The sequence below is a fragment of the Hippopotamus amphibius genome, chromosome 15 (genome assembly GCF_030028045.1).
Source record: "Hippopotamus amphibius kiboko isolate mHipAmp2 chromosome 15, mHipAmp2.hap2, whole genome shotgun sequence".
NCBI lineage: Eukaryota > Metazoa > Chordata > Mammalia > Artiodactyla > Hippopotamidae > Hippopotamus > Hippopotamus amphibius.
In genome coordinates, this window is record NC_080200.1 from 19,816,290 (window position 1) to 19,829,482 (window position 13,193).

The 13,193-nt window shown below is 38.3% G+C and overlaps 1 protein-coding gene across 1 annotated transcript; it reads right to left on the reverse strand.

Annotated features, from left to right (window-relative positions):
• Positions 1-4,190: 4,190 nt before the first annotated feature.
• LOC130837367 (olfactory receptor 7A17-like) lies at positions 4,191-5,123 on the reverse strand. The gene has a single exon (XM_057710236.1). It carries the CDS (start codon positions 5,121-5,123, stop codon positions 4,191-4,193), a length of 933 nt encoding a protein of 310 aa, XP_057566219.1.
• Between the last annotated feature and the right edge of the window lie 8,070 nt (positions 5,124-13,193).

Here is a 13,193-nt window from a genome sequence, read left to right on the forward strand (position 1 = left end):
ATACTTTGTTTTAAAGACCTCAGGCTTGGGTGTCGAATATGTGACTGAAACCCTTAACTTCCCAGGAAGGATCCCTGAGCCTGTGATAGTTCCCTTTATCTTCTGAATCACCCAGTGGTATGGAGGTCCTGACTAGATTGCTTCTCCTACCCTTCTACCAGATTCTTTGTAGTTCTTTCTTTACAGTCTTGGTTATAGAAGAGCCATTCTTCAGTTTTGTTTGTTTGTTTATCTGTTTGTTTTCAACCAGAGTTGCTCTATATTTACTTGTATATTTTACATTTGTTGGGGAGCTGAGCTCAGGGTCTTCCTACTCCTCCACCTTGATCCTGCTTCACCCTTGCATTGGTGAGTTCAAAATTCACTTCTCTTTTTGGCATAGATACAATAATTAATTAAGGAAGCAAATAAACACAGTGATCTCTCAGCTCTTGGCTAAGCTTGGTCAATTCTCAGGTGATTCAGTTAAATTTTCTTGGCTTCCATTCTATCTGACTCTGATGAAATGCCTACTGGACTCTTGGACTCATCTGGCTGAGATTTCAAGGAGAAACATCACCTTACAGAAATCAGAATTCCTCCTAGATGATTGAGGATGGGAATTGAAACTATGTCTCCAGATAAGACAGTAGGAAGGAATGAAACATCAGTCCCCCAGCCATACTTAAGAATCAAAATAAACAGGTTTTTTGTTTGTTTGTTTTGTTTTGTTTTGTCCAGCTCAAGGATACACACCTTGAGGAATTGCATCAAAGGAGACATTTACAGCTCCCTATATCTCTCCATTAGGTATATTTTTTTCTTTTGTTAATCCAAATACTAATCCCATTATTTCTTTGGAGGACACTGGTCTAAACAGAAAGGTTATCCTACTGAATGTTCCCTAGAGACTAGGTTAGAAGCCAAGTGAATTATCTTTTTTTTTTTTTTTAATTTCTTAACCATGAATTCTCATGCTTTGCAGAGGTCTAACCTCTCAGCACCTTATCACATCTCTGAGTTCAAGTTATCTCCAGAGCAAAGGACTGAGGAACCCAACTAGATTAGGTCCATTATCTTCAAAACTTTGAGCTTCTGGTGGTATTGATGTAAAATAAGTAGACTTCAAGTTATTTTTTCTGCAAAGGTGAGTTTATTTGGGATCAGCAGTCAATTGCAATTTGGGGTCTGCAACCATGGCAAGCCACATGCAGGTCTCTGCACAGCAAGGGAAGGAGAACATTTCTATAGAGGGGGAAGGAACTTAAGGAGATCACAACAAGCAAAGAATCCATGATTTTTATTGGCTGAATTCTCACCAGGTGAAAAGAGGAATCTTTCTTCTTCCTGCTCGTCTCTGTAATCATCATAGGGCCTGGGAGCTCCCCCTTTCTGGTCTTCTGACTCTTTTTTTTTTCTAATAATTTTTTTTTTTGTTTTTTATCAATGGAAAAAGCCAGTGATATCTCTACAAAATTTTTATTCTTCTTTTCAAAAAGAGAACTGTATTGCCTTCATATTAAGTGTTAGGCAAGATGTTCCTTGTCTCATGACACATTTGCCTAAAGTTAGGAAATCCATTCTTATATCTCAAGAGCTGACTTTTAGTCCTTCATTATAACACATTTGTAAGTTGTAAGTGAATATATTAAGGTATATTTATGCACTATTACCTAAGATTAGCACCCTGTATAGATTGTCTGCATTAATTTTTAGAATCATTTTATGACATAGTACTATCATAAGCTACATTCTCCAGCGCAGAAGTGGGGCTTAGAAGGAGCTTAGTGATTAGCCTGAAATTATAACACAGAGCGATCAACTTGATGATCAGTGATACCTAGAAGGGTGGGATAGAGAAGGTGGGAGGGAGGCTCAAGAGGGAGAGGATATGGGGATATATGTACAAATTCAGCCGATTCAATTTGTTGTACAGTGGAAACTGGCACAACAGTGTAAAGCAATTATACTGCAACAGAGATTTGGAAAAAAACAATGTGCTTTGCCCCATTAGGTAATTGGAAATTTCCAAATACTTCTAATGCAAGGTTAGGAATATATTTTGGAAAGCAAAAAAAGAAACAACAAAGCTATATAGTAGATTATCCAGGACAAGAAAGCTTAATAAAATGAGTTTCTTATTTTGAATAGAGAGGTTGAAATAAAAACTTCAAGAAATGCATAGAAGGATTAAGTTCTATATCCTTAGTCTCATCAAAGTATTACCATTTCTTAGTCTGGGGATCCGATCACTACAATCATGACATTTCTTCACCCTAAGAAAACTGTCCCTTTTATAGTACTCCTCCTGAAGAATCTTTTCAGAGCACCCTTTACATCTTTGTTCCTCAGACTGTAGATGAAGGGGTTCACCAAGGGTGTGGCCACAGTGTACATCACCAAGGCTGTTGCAATTGAGTGTGAACTGTGGGTAGGAGCAGAGCTAAGATACACTCCTAAGCCTGTACAATAAAATAAGGAGGCCACTGAGAGGTGAGATGCACAGGCTGAAAATGCTTTATACTTCCCTTGAGATGATGAAATTCCACTCACAGAGGAAACTATTTTTGAGTAAGAGTAAAGAATACCAATTAGTGAAAGACCACCCAGCAGCCCAGCTGCAAATTACATAACCATGTTATTAAGAAAATTGTCCGAACAGGCCAATTGGACCATCTGCTTGAGGTCACGGAAAAAGTGAGGAATTTCCAAATCTGTGCAGAAGGAAAGTCGCAGTATCATTAAGCTTTCCAACAGGGAATGCAGGATACTCACGATCCAAAACACCAGCACCAGCAGTCCACAGTTGGGGGTTCATGATGACCATGTAATGCAGGGGGGACATATAGCCACAAAATGGTTGAATAAAAACAGAGCAATTATAAAACACAGTTGCATGTTTGTAATGTAGATTTCAGAATTCAGCTTTTGATTTCTGAGGTATCCTTTTTAAGGACAACCTCATCAAATAAACATACTGCCAGTTGTATGACACAGCTACCAGACCAGTACCCAGCCCTCCCTCCCCGCAACCGTGAAGTCCCCTTTTTAGATATTCTCCCTGGGTAAAGAGTTGTGACCACAGGAGTGAACTTGTTTTCCCCTAGTCATGCCCTAATTCCATTCTTACGTTTTAAATTCACCAATAAAGAGTATACTAGCAGAATCCTAGCCACCCCGTCCCCAGATCCCAATAAAGGTAGAGCCCTCAGTTGTTATGCTCTCTCTCTCTCTTTCCATTTCTCTCTATATATATACACAAGATTATGTGCATGGTCTTGGGCATGTGGTTTGTCCCCCAGGACTTGTGAATAGAACATTTTTAAGTTCTCTGGCAGACACTGCTGAGGGGCACCTTGCTACCATAATAAGAACCACAAGGGCCAATCTAACCACAGCATGGACCTCATCAGAAAAATGTCTGTGAGGTTTTGCCACAAGTAACACAGGCCCAGGTGAGGGCCTTAGACAGGCCAAGGTGAGGGCCACAGATATTTTTAGCCAACCACATCGATATGAATAGGCTGAGACTTAAATGTAGCAAAATTAAAGTCTACACTGCGAGGAACAGAAGTTAAGTTGGTAATGAAGAAAGCGACAGACTAAAAATCTGTAGCTTCATGTTTTCTTCTAAAGTGAAATCATATAAATAACCTTAGCTGCCTAGGATAGTTTTTTCCCCTATAGGAGTAAATCAAGTCATGATTATTCCATAAGAAAAGAAAAGGGAAAATTACTTTGCATGATATATGTCATTTGAGAACAAAATTATTATTTTTTTTATTATTTTTGGGGGTACACCAGGTTCAATCATCTGTTTTTATACACATATCCCCGTATTCCCTCCCTTCCTTGACTGCCCCTCCTCGAGTCCCCCCCACCCTCCCCGCCAAAATTATTTTTAAGAAATCCAAGTTGACCTTTGTAAGAATATGGAAATCTTCAAATATTTCTGATCTAATGCTTAGGAAAAATTTTGGGAATATGTGAATATGGACAAAGGAGAAAAACGTCTATATATCTGACAGAACAGAAGCTTAACAAAGTTAGTTACTTAAATTCTATAGAATAATTGAATTCAATTAAATGGAAATTCCAGGAAATAAATAGAAGGAGCAAGTTCTACTTCAACAATCTGATCAAAGAATATGGCTCTGAGGCTTTGAGCCCTGTAATCATGGGTACTTCTTCAGCCCCAGGACAACTGGTCCTTATATAACTGCCACCCCAATGATACTTTTCAGAGCCCTTTTTATGTCTTTGTTCCTCAGACTGTAGATGAAGGGATTCAGCATGGGTGTGACCACAGTGTACATCACTGAGGCGATTGCACTTGAGTGTGAGCTACGGTTAGCAGCAGAGCTAAGGTACACTCCTAAGAAAGTGCAATAAAATAAGGAGACAACAGAGAGGTGAGATGCGCAGGTGGAAATTGCCTTATACTTCCCTTCAGATGATGAGATTTCACGTATGGCAGAAACTATCTTAGAATATGAGTAAAGAATCCCAGTGAGGCAAACACCACCCAAAATCCCAGCTGCAAAATACATCACTATGTCATTTAGAAATGTGTTGCCACAGGCAAGTCGAACCACCTGATTGAGTTCACAGAAAAAGTGGGGGATTTCCAAGTCTGTACAGAAGGACAGCCACAACACCCTTAAGCTTTGTAACAAGGAATTCAGGGCACTCATTATCCAGGACACCAGAACCAGCAGTCCACAGAGCCGGAAGTTCATGATGACTGTGTAGTTCAAGGGGTGACAGATGGCCACAAAGCGGTCATAGGCCATCACGGTCAGGAGGAAGTCGTCCAACGTTGCAAACATAATAAAAAAATACATCTGGATAATGCAGCCTTCGTAGGTTATGCCTTGCTTCTGTGTACGAATGTTGTGCAGCATCTTTGGGATTGTGGTGGAGCTGAAACAGATGTCTACAAAGGACAGGTTGGAGAGGAAGAAATACATGGGGGTGTGGAGGTGGGATTCTAAGCTGACGGCCAAGATGATGAGCAAGTTTCCAAACACAGTGATCAGGTACATGCAGAGGAAAAGCCCAAATATGAGAAGCTGCAGTTCTGGTTGCTTTGATAATCCCAGAAGAAGAAATTCCAAAATCCGTGTATCATTCCCTGGTTCCATGTGGTAGAGGTACTACCAGGAAGCAAAAAGTGACATTACTATTTTCTCAAATAGTAGCATTGCAAATGTAGTTGAATTTTACAATTTACATTTTGTATTAAAAATTAATATCCATTTGTTTTTTATAAAAAAATCCCTTTCAAGCAATCCCCTGTGCCATCTCTGAATAAGAATTCCTATCACACCTTCAGCCTTCTATGTAAGTAGTCATGTATTCTACACTTTTAATGAGGAATTCTGTCTTTCATTTGGAGAATATAAATTGAGGACTGACCAACTTCTAGACAAAGAGCTTAGGGAACTGAGAGACAATAGTCCCTGTAGTTAAATGATGGAGAAAGAACACAAGCTAATAAAATATCATACAAATTATCAGATGGTGGCAAATGCTATAAAGAAAAATCAATCAGGTATAAAAGAAGAGAGTTAATGGGGGCTTTATTTTAGTGGGTGTTCAGATAAACTGGCAAACATGTGAACAGAGACCTTGAGGGAGAGAGGGTAGGAGATGTGATGTTATCTGGGGGAAGTTGTGCTGGCAGAAAACAGCAAGGACAAAGGCCTTGAAAATGTGCTTGTTTCAGAAATCAAGGCTCAAAAGGAATTTGGAGAAATGATGTGACTTCCTGCTACAGCTGAAACTTCAAGTGCAGGGAGTCCATAGTTCACATGTTGTTACTTGAACTTTATTAATTTTATTTCCAAGAAATACTGTGAATAAAAATAGGTCCTTGCTTATTTTCATATGTTGGTTAATATTCTGGCATCTGCATTTTAAGGGTTTCATAATGGAGGACATGGGCTCAGGTACCCCTTTCCAGACTTGAGAATTGCTCATACCCCATAACACACACACACTCACACTCCCTCTCTCTGTCCTCCTAGGGTGATGCTTCTACCAGGCTATTCTCAACTTCATCCACAATCATTAAGAAAAGAAGGATAGACATCAAGTTTCAGCATTAGATTATAGTTCCTCTAAAAATGTAGAAACAGTAGGTGAATTCCAGTTAAGTCTCTCATGGACATGTAAACATGGGGTTCTATTTTAATATGACCATGTTGTGTCCAGTAATAAGGAAACATAAAAAAAAGAAAAAAAACTGATGGGGTAAAAAAGGATATGTTGTGAGGTGGGGGCTCAGATGATCCCTAGAGTTTGTGATGAGGGTAAAGCTTCCTTGGTTCTGGCAACATTTCAAGCCAGTTATAGCCCCTGATGCCCAGAATAGTACAGCAGCAAAAAGCATTTTATCCAAAAGAGGAAGGGATGATATCTTTACATTACAAGATAGCTGACTGATTGAACATCCTACAAGAAAAATGGCCTAGGGGAATAAATAAAAAATCCACAAAGGGAAATACACAAAATACAACAAAATTGGAGGATTTAAAATTATTTGCTAAAAGATTCTAAATGATATCAAATGCAAAACTTTTATAATTCAAAACTCTGGTTTTGAATTTTGAATCTGCAAATATGCTGTTTGAATTGGAGAGCTAACAAAAACATTCTAAATATTAATATCCTCACCCAAAGAGTAGGGATAGTGGTATTCCTTTCTCCTAAAGTCATTGCCAGATTGAGTCAATATATGTAACAAGCTTAGTATGGTTCCTTCCTGTTAGGAAACGAATGGTTACCTCTGGCAATGAGATTTGACTGATTTTTTCTTCTTACTCTCAAAAGTCTGCACTACTTCCCACCTTTTGGTTTCTAATCCTGCAGCCTTATTTCAAGTTTTTGCCATCTTTCCCATCTATGATATCTCACACCCCTCTAGCCAATATTCACACTTACCCCGAGAAACCTTTCTATATTACATCTCAACTCTCTCCCATGACTCCCCATGGGAGAAAACCCCAAATTCCATAGCTTTAAACCCTAGCCTTGACACTGCCTGACTGAATCACTAATTTCACCCTCTTGCTGCCCTCACCCTCATCAACCTCAAAAATATTGAACTTATGGCAGAGCTTCACTTGATGCCACAGACTCAAACCTCAGAGCCTGTTACACCTGCTTCCCTCTGCTTGGAGAATCAATCACTTGTCTATTTGGGATTTTTCACTCATCTCTACCTTCAAAACGTCATCTTCTTTTTCAGATTGCCTAGATCATCTCTTTCATGAATCTTTAAGAAGAAAAAAACACTCCCACAGAAAAAGAATACTTTCTCCTACAATAATTTAGATATAGGGTACTCCTTTTGTAATTAAAAAAAAATCAATATATTTTATTCTCTGCTAGACTGTGAGTGCCTTGAGGCATGTATCGATAGCATACATACTCCTCAACCCCCCAGACCTAGTTTAGTCGGCAACAGTAGCTGAGTTTATATATACATATGTGTATGTATATATATATATATATATATATATATATAGTGCATTAAGGAATGAAAGACTGGTCTCATAGAAACTGCTGATAATGAGAGAACAAAGTGAAGCGAGGAAACTAACATACGTATGGAAGACATGTGGAGGAATTTTTTCCATACTCTCTTTAGAGGATCGGTCCTATTACAGGCTCAGACTATGTGGTCTGTAAGAATAAAATAGTATACAATAAATACAACACAAAAGAATATATCGGAGTGCATCACGCATAGTAAAGGTTTTTTTGTTCTTTTTGTTTGTATGAGTGTGTATGTGTGCATGTGTGCACACGTGCATACCTGTGTCTTTCTTGCTTGCCTGTGCACAGAGGCTGGATCACATGTAAAAGGCATGCTTTTCTCTGGGACACAGTCTAAAATGTTTCTTATCCCTTGCAGTAAATGCAAGAGTAGTTTTAAAAGAAGACCAATTCCTGCTCAAGGAAAATCAATGTGAATAAAGAGGTCAACAGAAGATGCAGTTTGCAGAGAGAAGAGGCAGCAGCATGTTAAGCCTTTAGGGACCACAGGCAGACAGCAGTTTTATTCCTCCACTTTCCTCATTATAGTATCCACATCAGACCACTGATCCAATTTCTATTATTTAGCAGATGAGGCTGCTCCTTCTCCCACTTATCTTATGTGGTATCTTTCTTTGTTATTCTTGGGCTTTGGCTTTTTATATTCTTTTAACAAACCCATTGGTCACACTTTGCTCCTGTTTCTGATTCTTTTCCCCCATGAGAAGCCCTCACCAAATATACTCTATGAATCCTACACACGCTACAAAAACCTATCCTTTCCTTCATTTTATTTATACCTGAGGACACTTTGTCATATGAGGATGAGTCAAAAATAATCTGCATTCTGGCTGTAGAATTTATAGAAGTTTTAATATAAATGGAGTGCGGATAATTTTTGACTCATCCTCATACATGCCTTTATTTTGTTGTGATCTTTCTCCATTAGAATGTTAGCTCCAATGTACTGGGACATCACTTCTTTGTTCACTCTGTGATTTCATTAAGGTGTGCATTTTTACAGAAACATATTTTTAGAAAATGGAATTTATAAAATAAAGAGAATAGCAGGGGAAATAAAACCAGGTTAAATACAGTGGATTCAAACAACTTTATTAAAGAAACTTGAATAAAATAGTAAGATGAACTTTTGAAAGAAAAATATAAAGTAACAAGTCACATTAACACAAGTTTTAAATATAAATGACATAGTCAAAAACCTAAAAAAAAGAGTAGGAAATATAATTTTAAAAAGTATTTCAGAAGTAGTATCTAAAATAATAATTTCAACCTGTGTAAACATAAATGGATTCAAACATGCTTATGAAAAAGATATAAACAATATTCAGTTGAGTGCAAAAATATGTGTTCCACTAGATGGGAGCAAAGGATTACTATTTTAAAAATATATCTGACCACAACAGGCAAAAGGTAGTAGTAAGAAAAAATATGTGGAATAAGATGGAAATGCACAGAGAAGATAGTTTGTTACTACTACAGTTACAGAAAAACATTTTATGTTTAAAAATCAATGGGAGGGACACAAAATATGACTGACTGATAGATTTGACCACTCAAAATTTATAGACTGTCACACACATCAAAACTATATATTACACATACATACATAAAATAATTAAATGGCAAGGAGCAAAGTTCTTAAAACTTGTTAATTCTGGGACTTCCCTGGTGGCGCAGTTGTTAAGAATCTACTGCCAATGCGGGGGACATGGGTTCAATCCCTGGTATGGGAAGGTCCCACATGTCATGGAGCAAATAAGCCCATGCACCACAACTACTAAGCCTGTTCTCTAGAGCCCATGAGCCACAACTACTGTGTGCCCTAGAGCCCACATGCCACAACTAATGAGCTGGCATGCTGAAATTACTGAAACCTGCATGCCTAGAGCCCACGTTATGCAATGACAAGCCCCTACTTGCCACAATTAGAGAAAACCCAGGCACAGCAACAAAGATCCAATGCAGCTCAATTAATCAATCAATGAATCAAACAATCAATCAATCGACAATTCTTTGTTTGAAAGAATGCAAAAAATACATAATAAAAACAGACTGGGGTAGTTAATTCAGATTAGGGCAAGTGGTTTCAATTTAGAGCAATTTTAGATGGAAACTTTAGAGAGGATGAAACGATACCAAAGAAATGATGCCTGACACACCTTTGTGGGGGAGTGGAAGAGTGGGGAGGGTGAAGTTGCAAGTATCATTATTTTCAGCACAGAACACTTGTCAAAGTATAACAAATATATCTCACACTCCCCTTCTCCCGCATGTTAGAGTGTAATTCCTGGCCTTTTCTCTCTGAGCTGGAAAGAAAGGAAATAAAGTGTAAAGGAAATTATATAGCAAAAAAAAATATATGTATATAAACACCCACACACCAGTATATAAAGCAAAAAGCATGCACAAACAATTTGAAATAGAGTAGGTAAATGGTTAACATACCTCAAAATATATTCATCCTCCCAGGTAATGAACTAATTGCAAAGGTAAACCATTTACCATATGCCTATTTATATGTTAAATGCAATTTTTTCCTAATGACTACTCACTGTGAGAGAAGATTCTGTGAATATGTGTCTCAAGAACTGTAGTTTCCAGGGAGTAGCTACCTCTACTGATCTGGATCTTCCTAATGAATACAGAACATGCTCAAATATACACCATCGTAATAACTAAATGTCCTCACTTCACTGTAAACCACTCCTAACCTAGTACTTTATTTTCATACTCCCTCAAACTGCAAAATTCCTTGGAAATGGTTTTACTGACACCTGTATTCCTCCCATTTCTTCTTGAGTCTCATCCCACTGGATTTTCAATCCCACCACTTCATGGTCAATAACAATGCTTGAATTGCTAAATCCAACATTCTATTAAAATTTGTAAATAAATTGATTATAAATTAATTAGTTAAACAAGAAAACAAGCATGGACAAGCCTTCAGGAATTTCAGATGACCTCATGTACATGTTCTTGGGTTTCACGGTCTCTGACATTTTCTGCAGTGTGTATTGGGCTCTTGGACTTACTTGGATGGGAAGTCTGAGAGGATGATCTCTGTGTGGAAGTCCAAATTCCTTCCTGGATGGTTTATGATGGAGACTTAAGGTGTCTCCAGACAAGAAAGAAGGAAGGAGTGATGCATTGGTCCCTGGGCCACACTTAGGAATCCAAATGTAAAAACCATGCCCTCTCCAGTGCGATGTTGAATTGTTCAGGAATTGCAGTAGTAGAGACATTTATAGTTCCTTATATTTTCTGTATCTGTTCATCATACCTGCTAAGCACATTTTTCATTATTACTCCAACCATTGGACACATCATTTCCTCAGGGGAACTTGCCTGGACAAATGGAAATTTTTTTCCATTGATTTGCTGTTCCCAGGAGATGAGGTTAGATGTCAGGTGTATTCAGTTCTTGTTACTACTCCATGAATTCTCCTGTCTCCCAGAGGTCTTACATTGAACCTCTTTACAACCCTCAGTCAACGTTTCCTCCAAATCTAAGCCTGAGGAACCTATCTTGATGAGGTCCCTTGGGTCTTAAAGCATTGACTTGTGATGAGAACACAGCTTCTGATATCTCAAGAAAGTTACTGTTTATTCTTCAATAAGGGAGAGAACTGTGTTTCCTTGCTTGAAAATCATGGGTAAAATAATCCTTGGTTTCATAAAGTTTTTGACACATCAATTAGGAATTTCATGTTTTTATTTTATTTTATTTATTTTTTTAAAATTTATTTGTATTTATTGCATGCACTGGATCTTCATTGCATGCAGGCTTTCTGTAGTTGCAGAGAGCAGGGGCTACTCTTTGTTGTGGTATGCAGATTTCTCATTGTTGTGGCTTCTCTTGTTGCAGAGCATGGGCTGTAGGTGCGAGGGCTTCAGTAGTTGTGGCACATGCGCTCAGTAGCTGTGGCTCATGGGCTCTAGAGTTCAGGCTCAGTAGTTGCACAGGGGCTTAGTTGCTCCACGACATGTGGGATCTTCCTGGACCAGGGCTCGAACCCATATCCCCTGCATTGGCAGGCAGATTCTTAACCACTGGGCCACCAGCGAAGCCCTCATGTTTTAATATAAGAGAAAATCTGATATCTGATCTTTTATTTATACAACATTTGGTAATTATATTAGATACATTTAGATTTTTTAATGCACTTTGGGCTGAGCTTAGAAACATATATATATATATTATCTCATTTATTTTTTGCTACAGTCCATACTATGACTACTGTACAATTATGAGACTCATTCTAAATTTGCAGAATTGTGGTTCAGAACAGTAGGTGATTGTTCCAAAGTTAGCAACTGAGTAAGGCATGTGTTTTGATTAGAACACAAGATATTTCTAGTTCTCTTGCTTGAGGCCGGTGGTTCTCAATCAGAGATGATTGTGCTTCCAGAGGACACTTGGAAATATCTGGAGATATTTTTGACTGTCATATCTGGAAGTGCTACTGATTCTTACTGGGCTCAGGCCAACAATGCAGTTCAAAAACCTACAATGCACAGGACAGCCCCCACAACAATTAATTATCCAGCACAATTATCAGGATCGGTGAGGTTGAAAAACACTTTTCTAAACAAGCACTTCTCCCAACATCAACGTGTACCTGAATCACTAGGGCAACTCGTTTAAATACAGCTTCTGATATGGCAGGACTAGGGTAGCTAAGATATTCGGCATTTGTAACAAACTCCCAGATGTTGCTGAAGTTGCAGGTCCTGTTCTGTGAACCACTCTGTGAGAATCAAGAATGAGGTCCAAAATTAGAATTAGAAGTGAGTATTTTTAGGCCATTTCTATTAATAATCTTCCTTCCCGCCTCAGGTCTGATGTAAAGTGGTCAAATGTTGGAATCAGTCATTCAGCTTCTGAATACTCAAGTTTATACGTGCCTCGAGTATTTCTTACTGGACAGGAATTAAAACTTTTAGGCCTTTATTTCCTTTTCTATAAATTGGGGAATTTCCTCCTTAGGAGTTTGTGTGAGAAGTGATAATATTGCAGAGCTTTTAGGAAATTTTCTGGCACAGATGAGATGCTCATTTCACAACAGCTATTATCACTATGCCCAAGTTCTGACTTTAATAAGGTCATTGGACTCCAGATCATCTTTTGGGAAAAGAAGTTTGTCCAGCATTACTCTGATACTGGGAGACAGTGAGTTGTGATCTTGAAGGCATATCCCCTCCCAGGGCCCCATGCAGAGAGCAGAGTGCTAGAGAAGCCAACACTCTATGCCTTATTCTACACTGGGACATAAACTCTGACCCCCTCAGGCTGGCTCCACACAGTCTTAGGGAGAATTTTGAGACTCTTTGAAGGTATTTTATTATGTTTCTATGATCTCCTTGGGAATACTTGCAAAACTGCTGTTTCTTGATGAATCATTGTTGTTGCCTCCACCTCTTCTTACCTTCCTTTGTTGCAAGTCTATATCAAGGAATTCATAAACCTTTGATGTCAACAGAAGTATGAAATGTTTGTGTGTTTGTTTTTGCTCCAAGTAGAATATGTTTTATTTTTCACAATTATTGATTCATTCCATCATTTCTTAGGAGGACTGTACATCCCCCACAAATTGTTTAAGTCTTGAATGTGCCTCAAGTGTGATGAGTGCGTGTCTCAACTGTTTAGTATT

Bases quoted from the DNA above. Each gene is read 5' to 3' on its own strand.
- LOC130837367 (XM_057710236.1), bottom strand. From the start codon at position 5,123: ATGGAACCAGGGAATGATACACGGATTTTGGAATTTCTTCTTCTGGGA.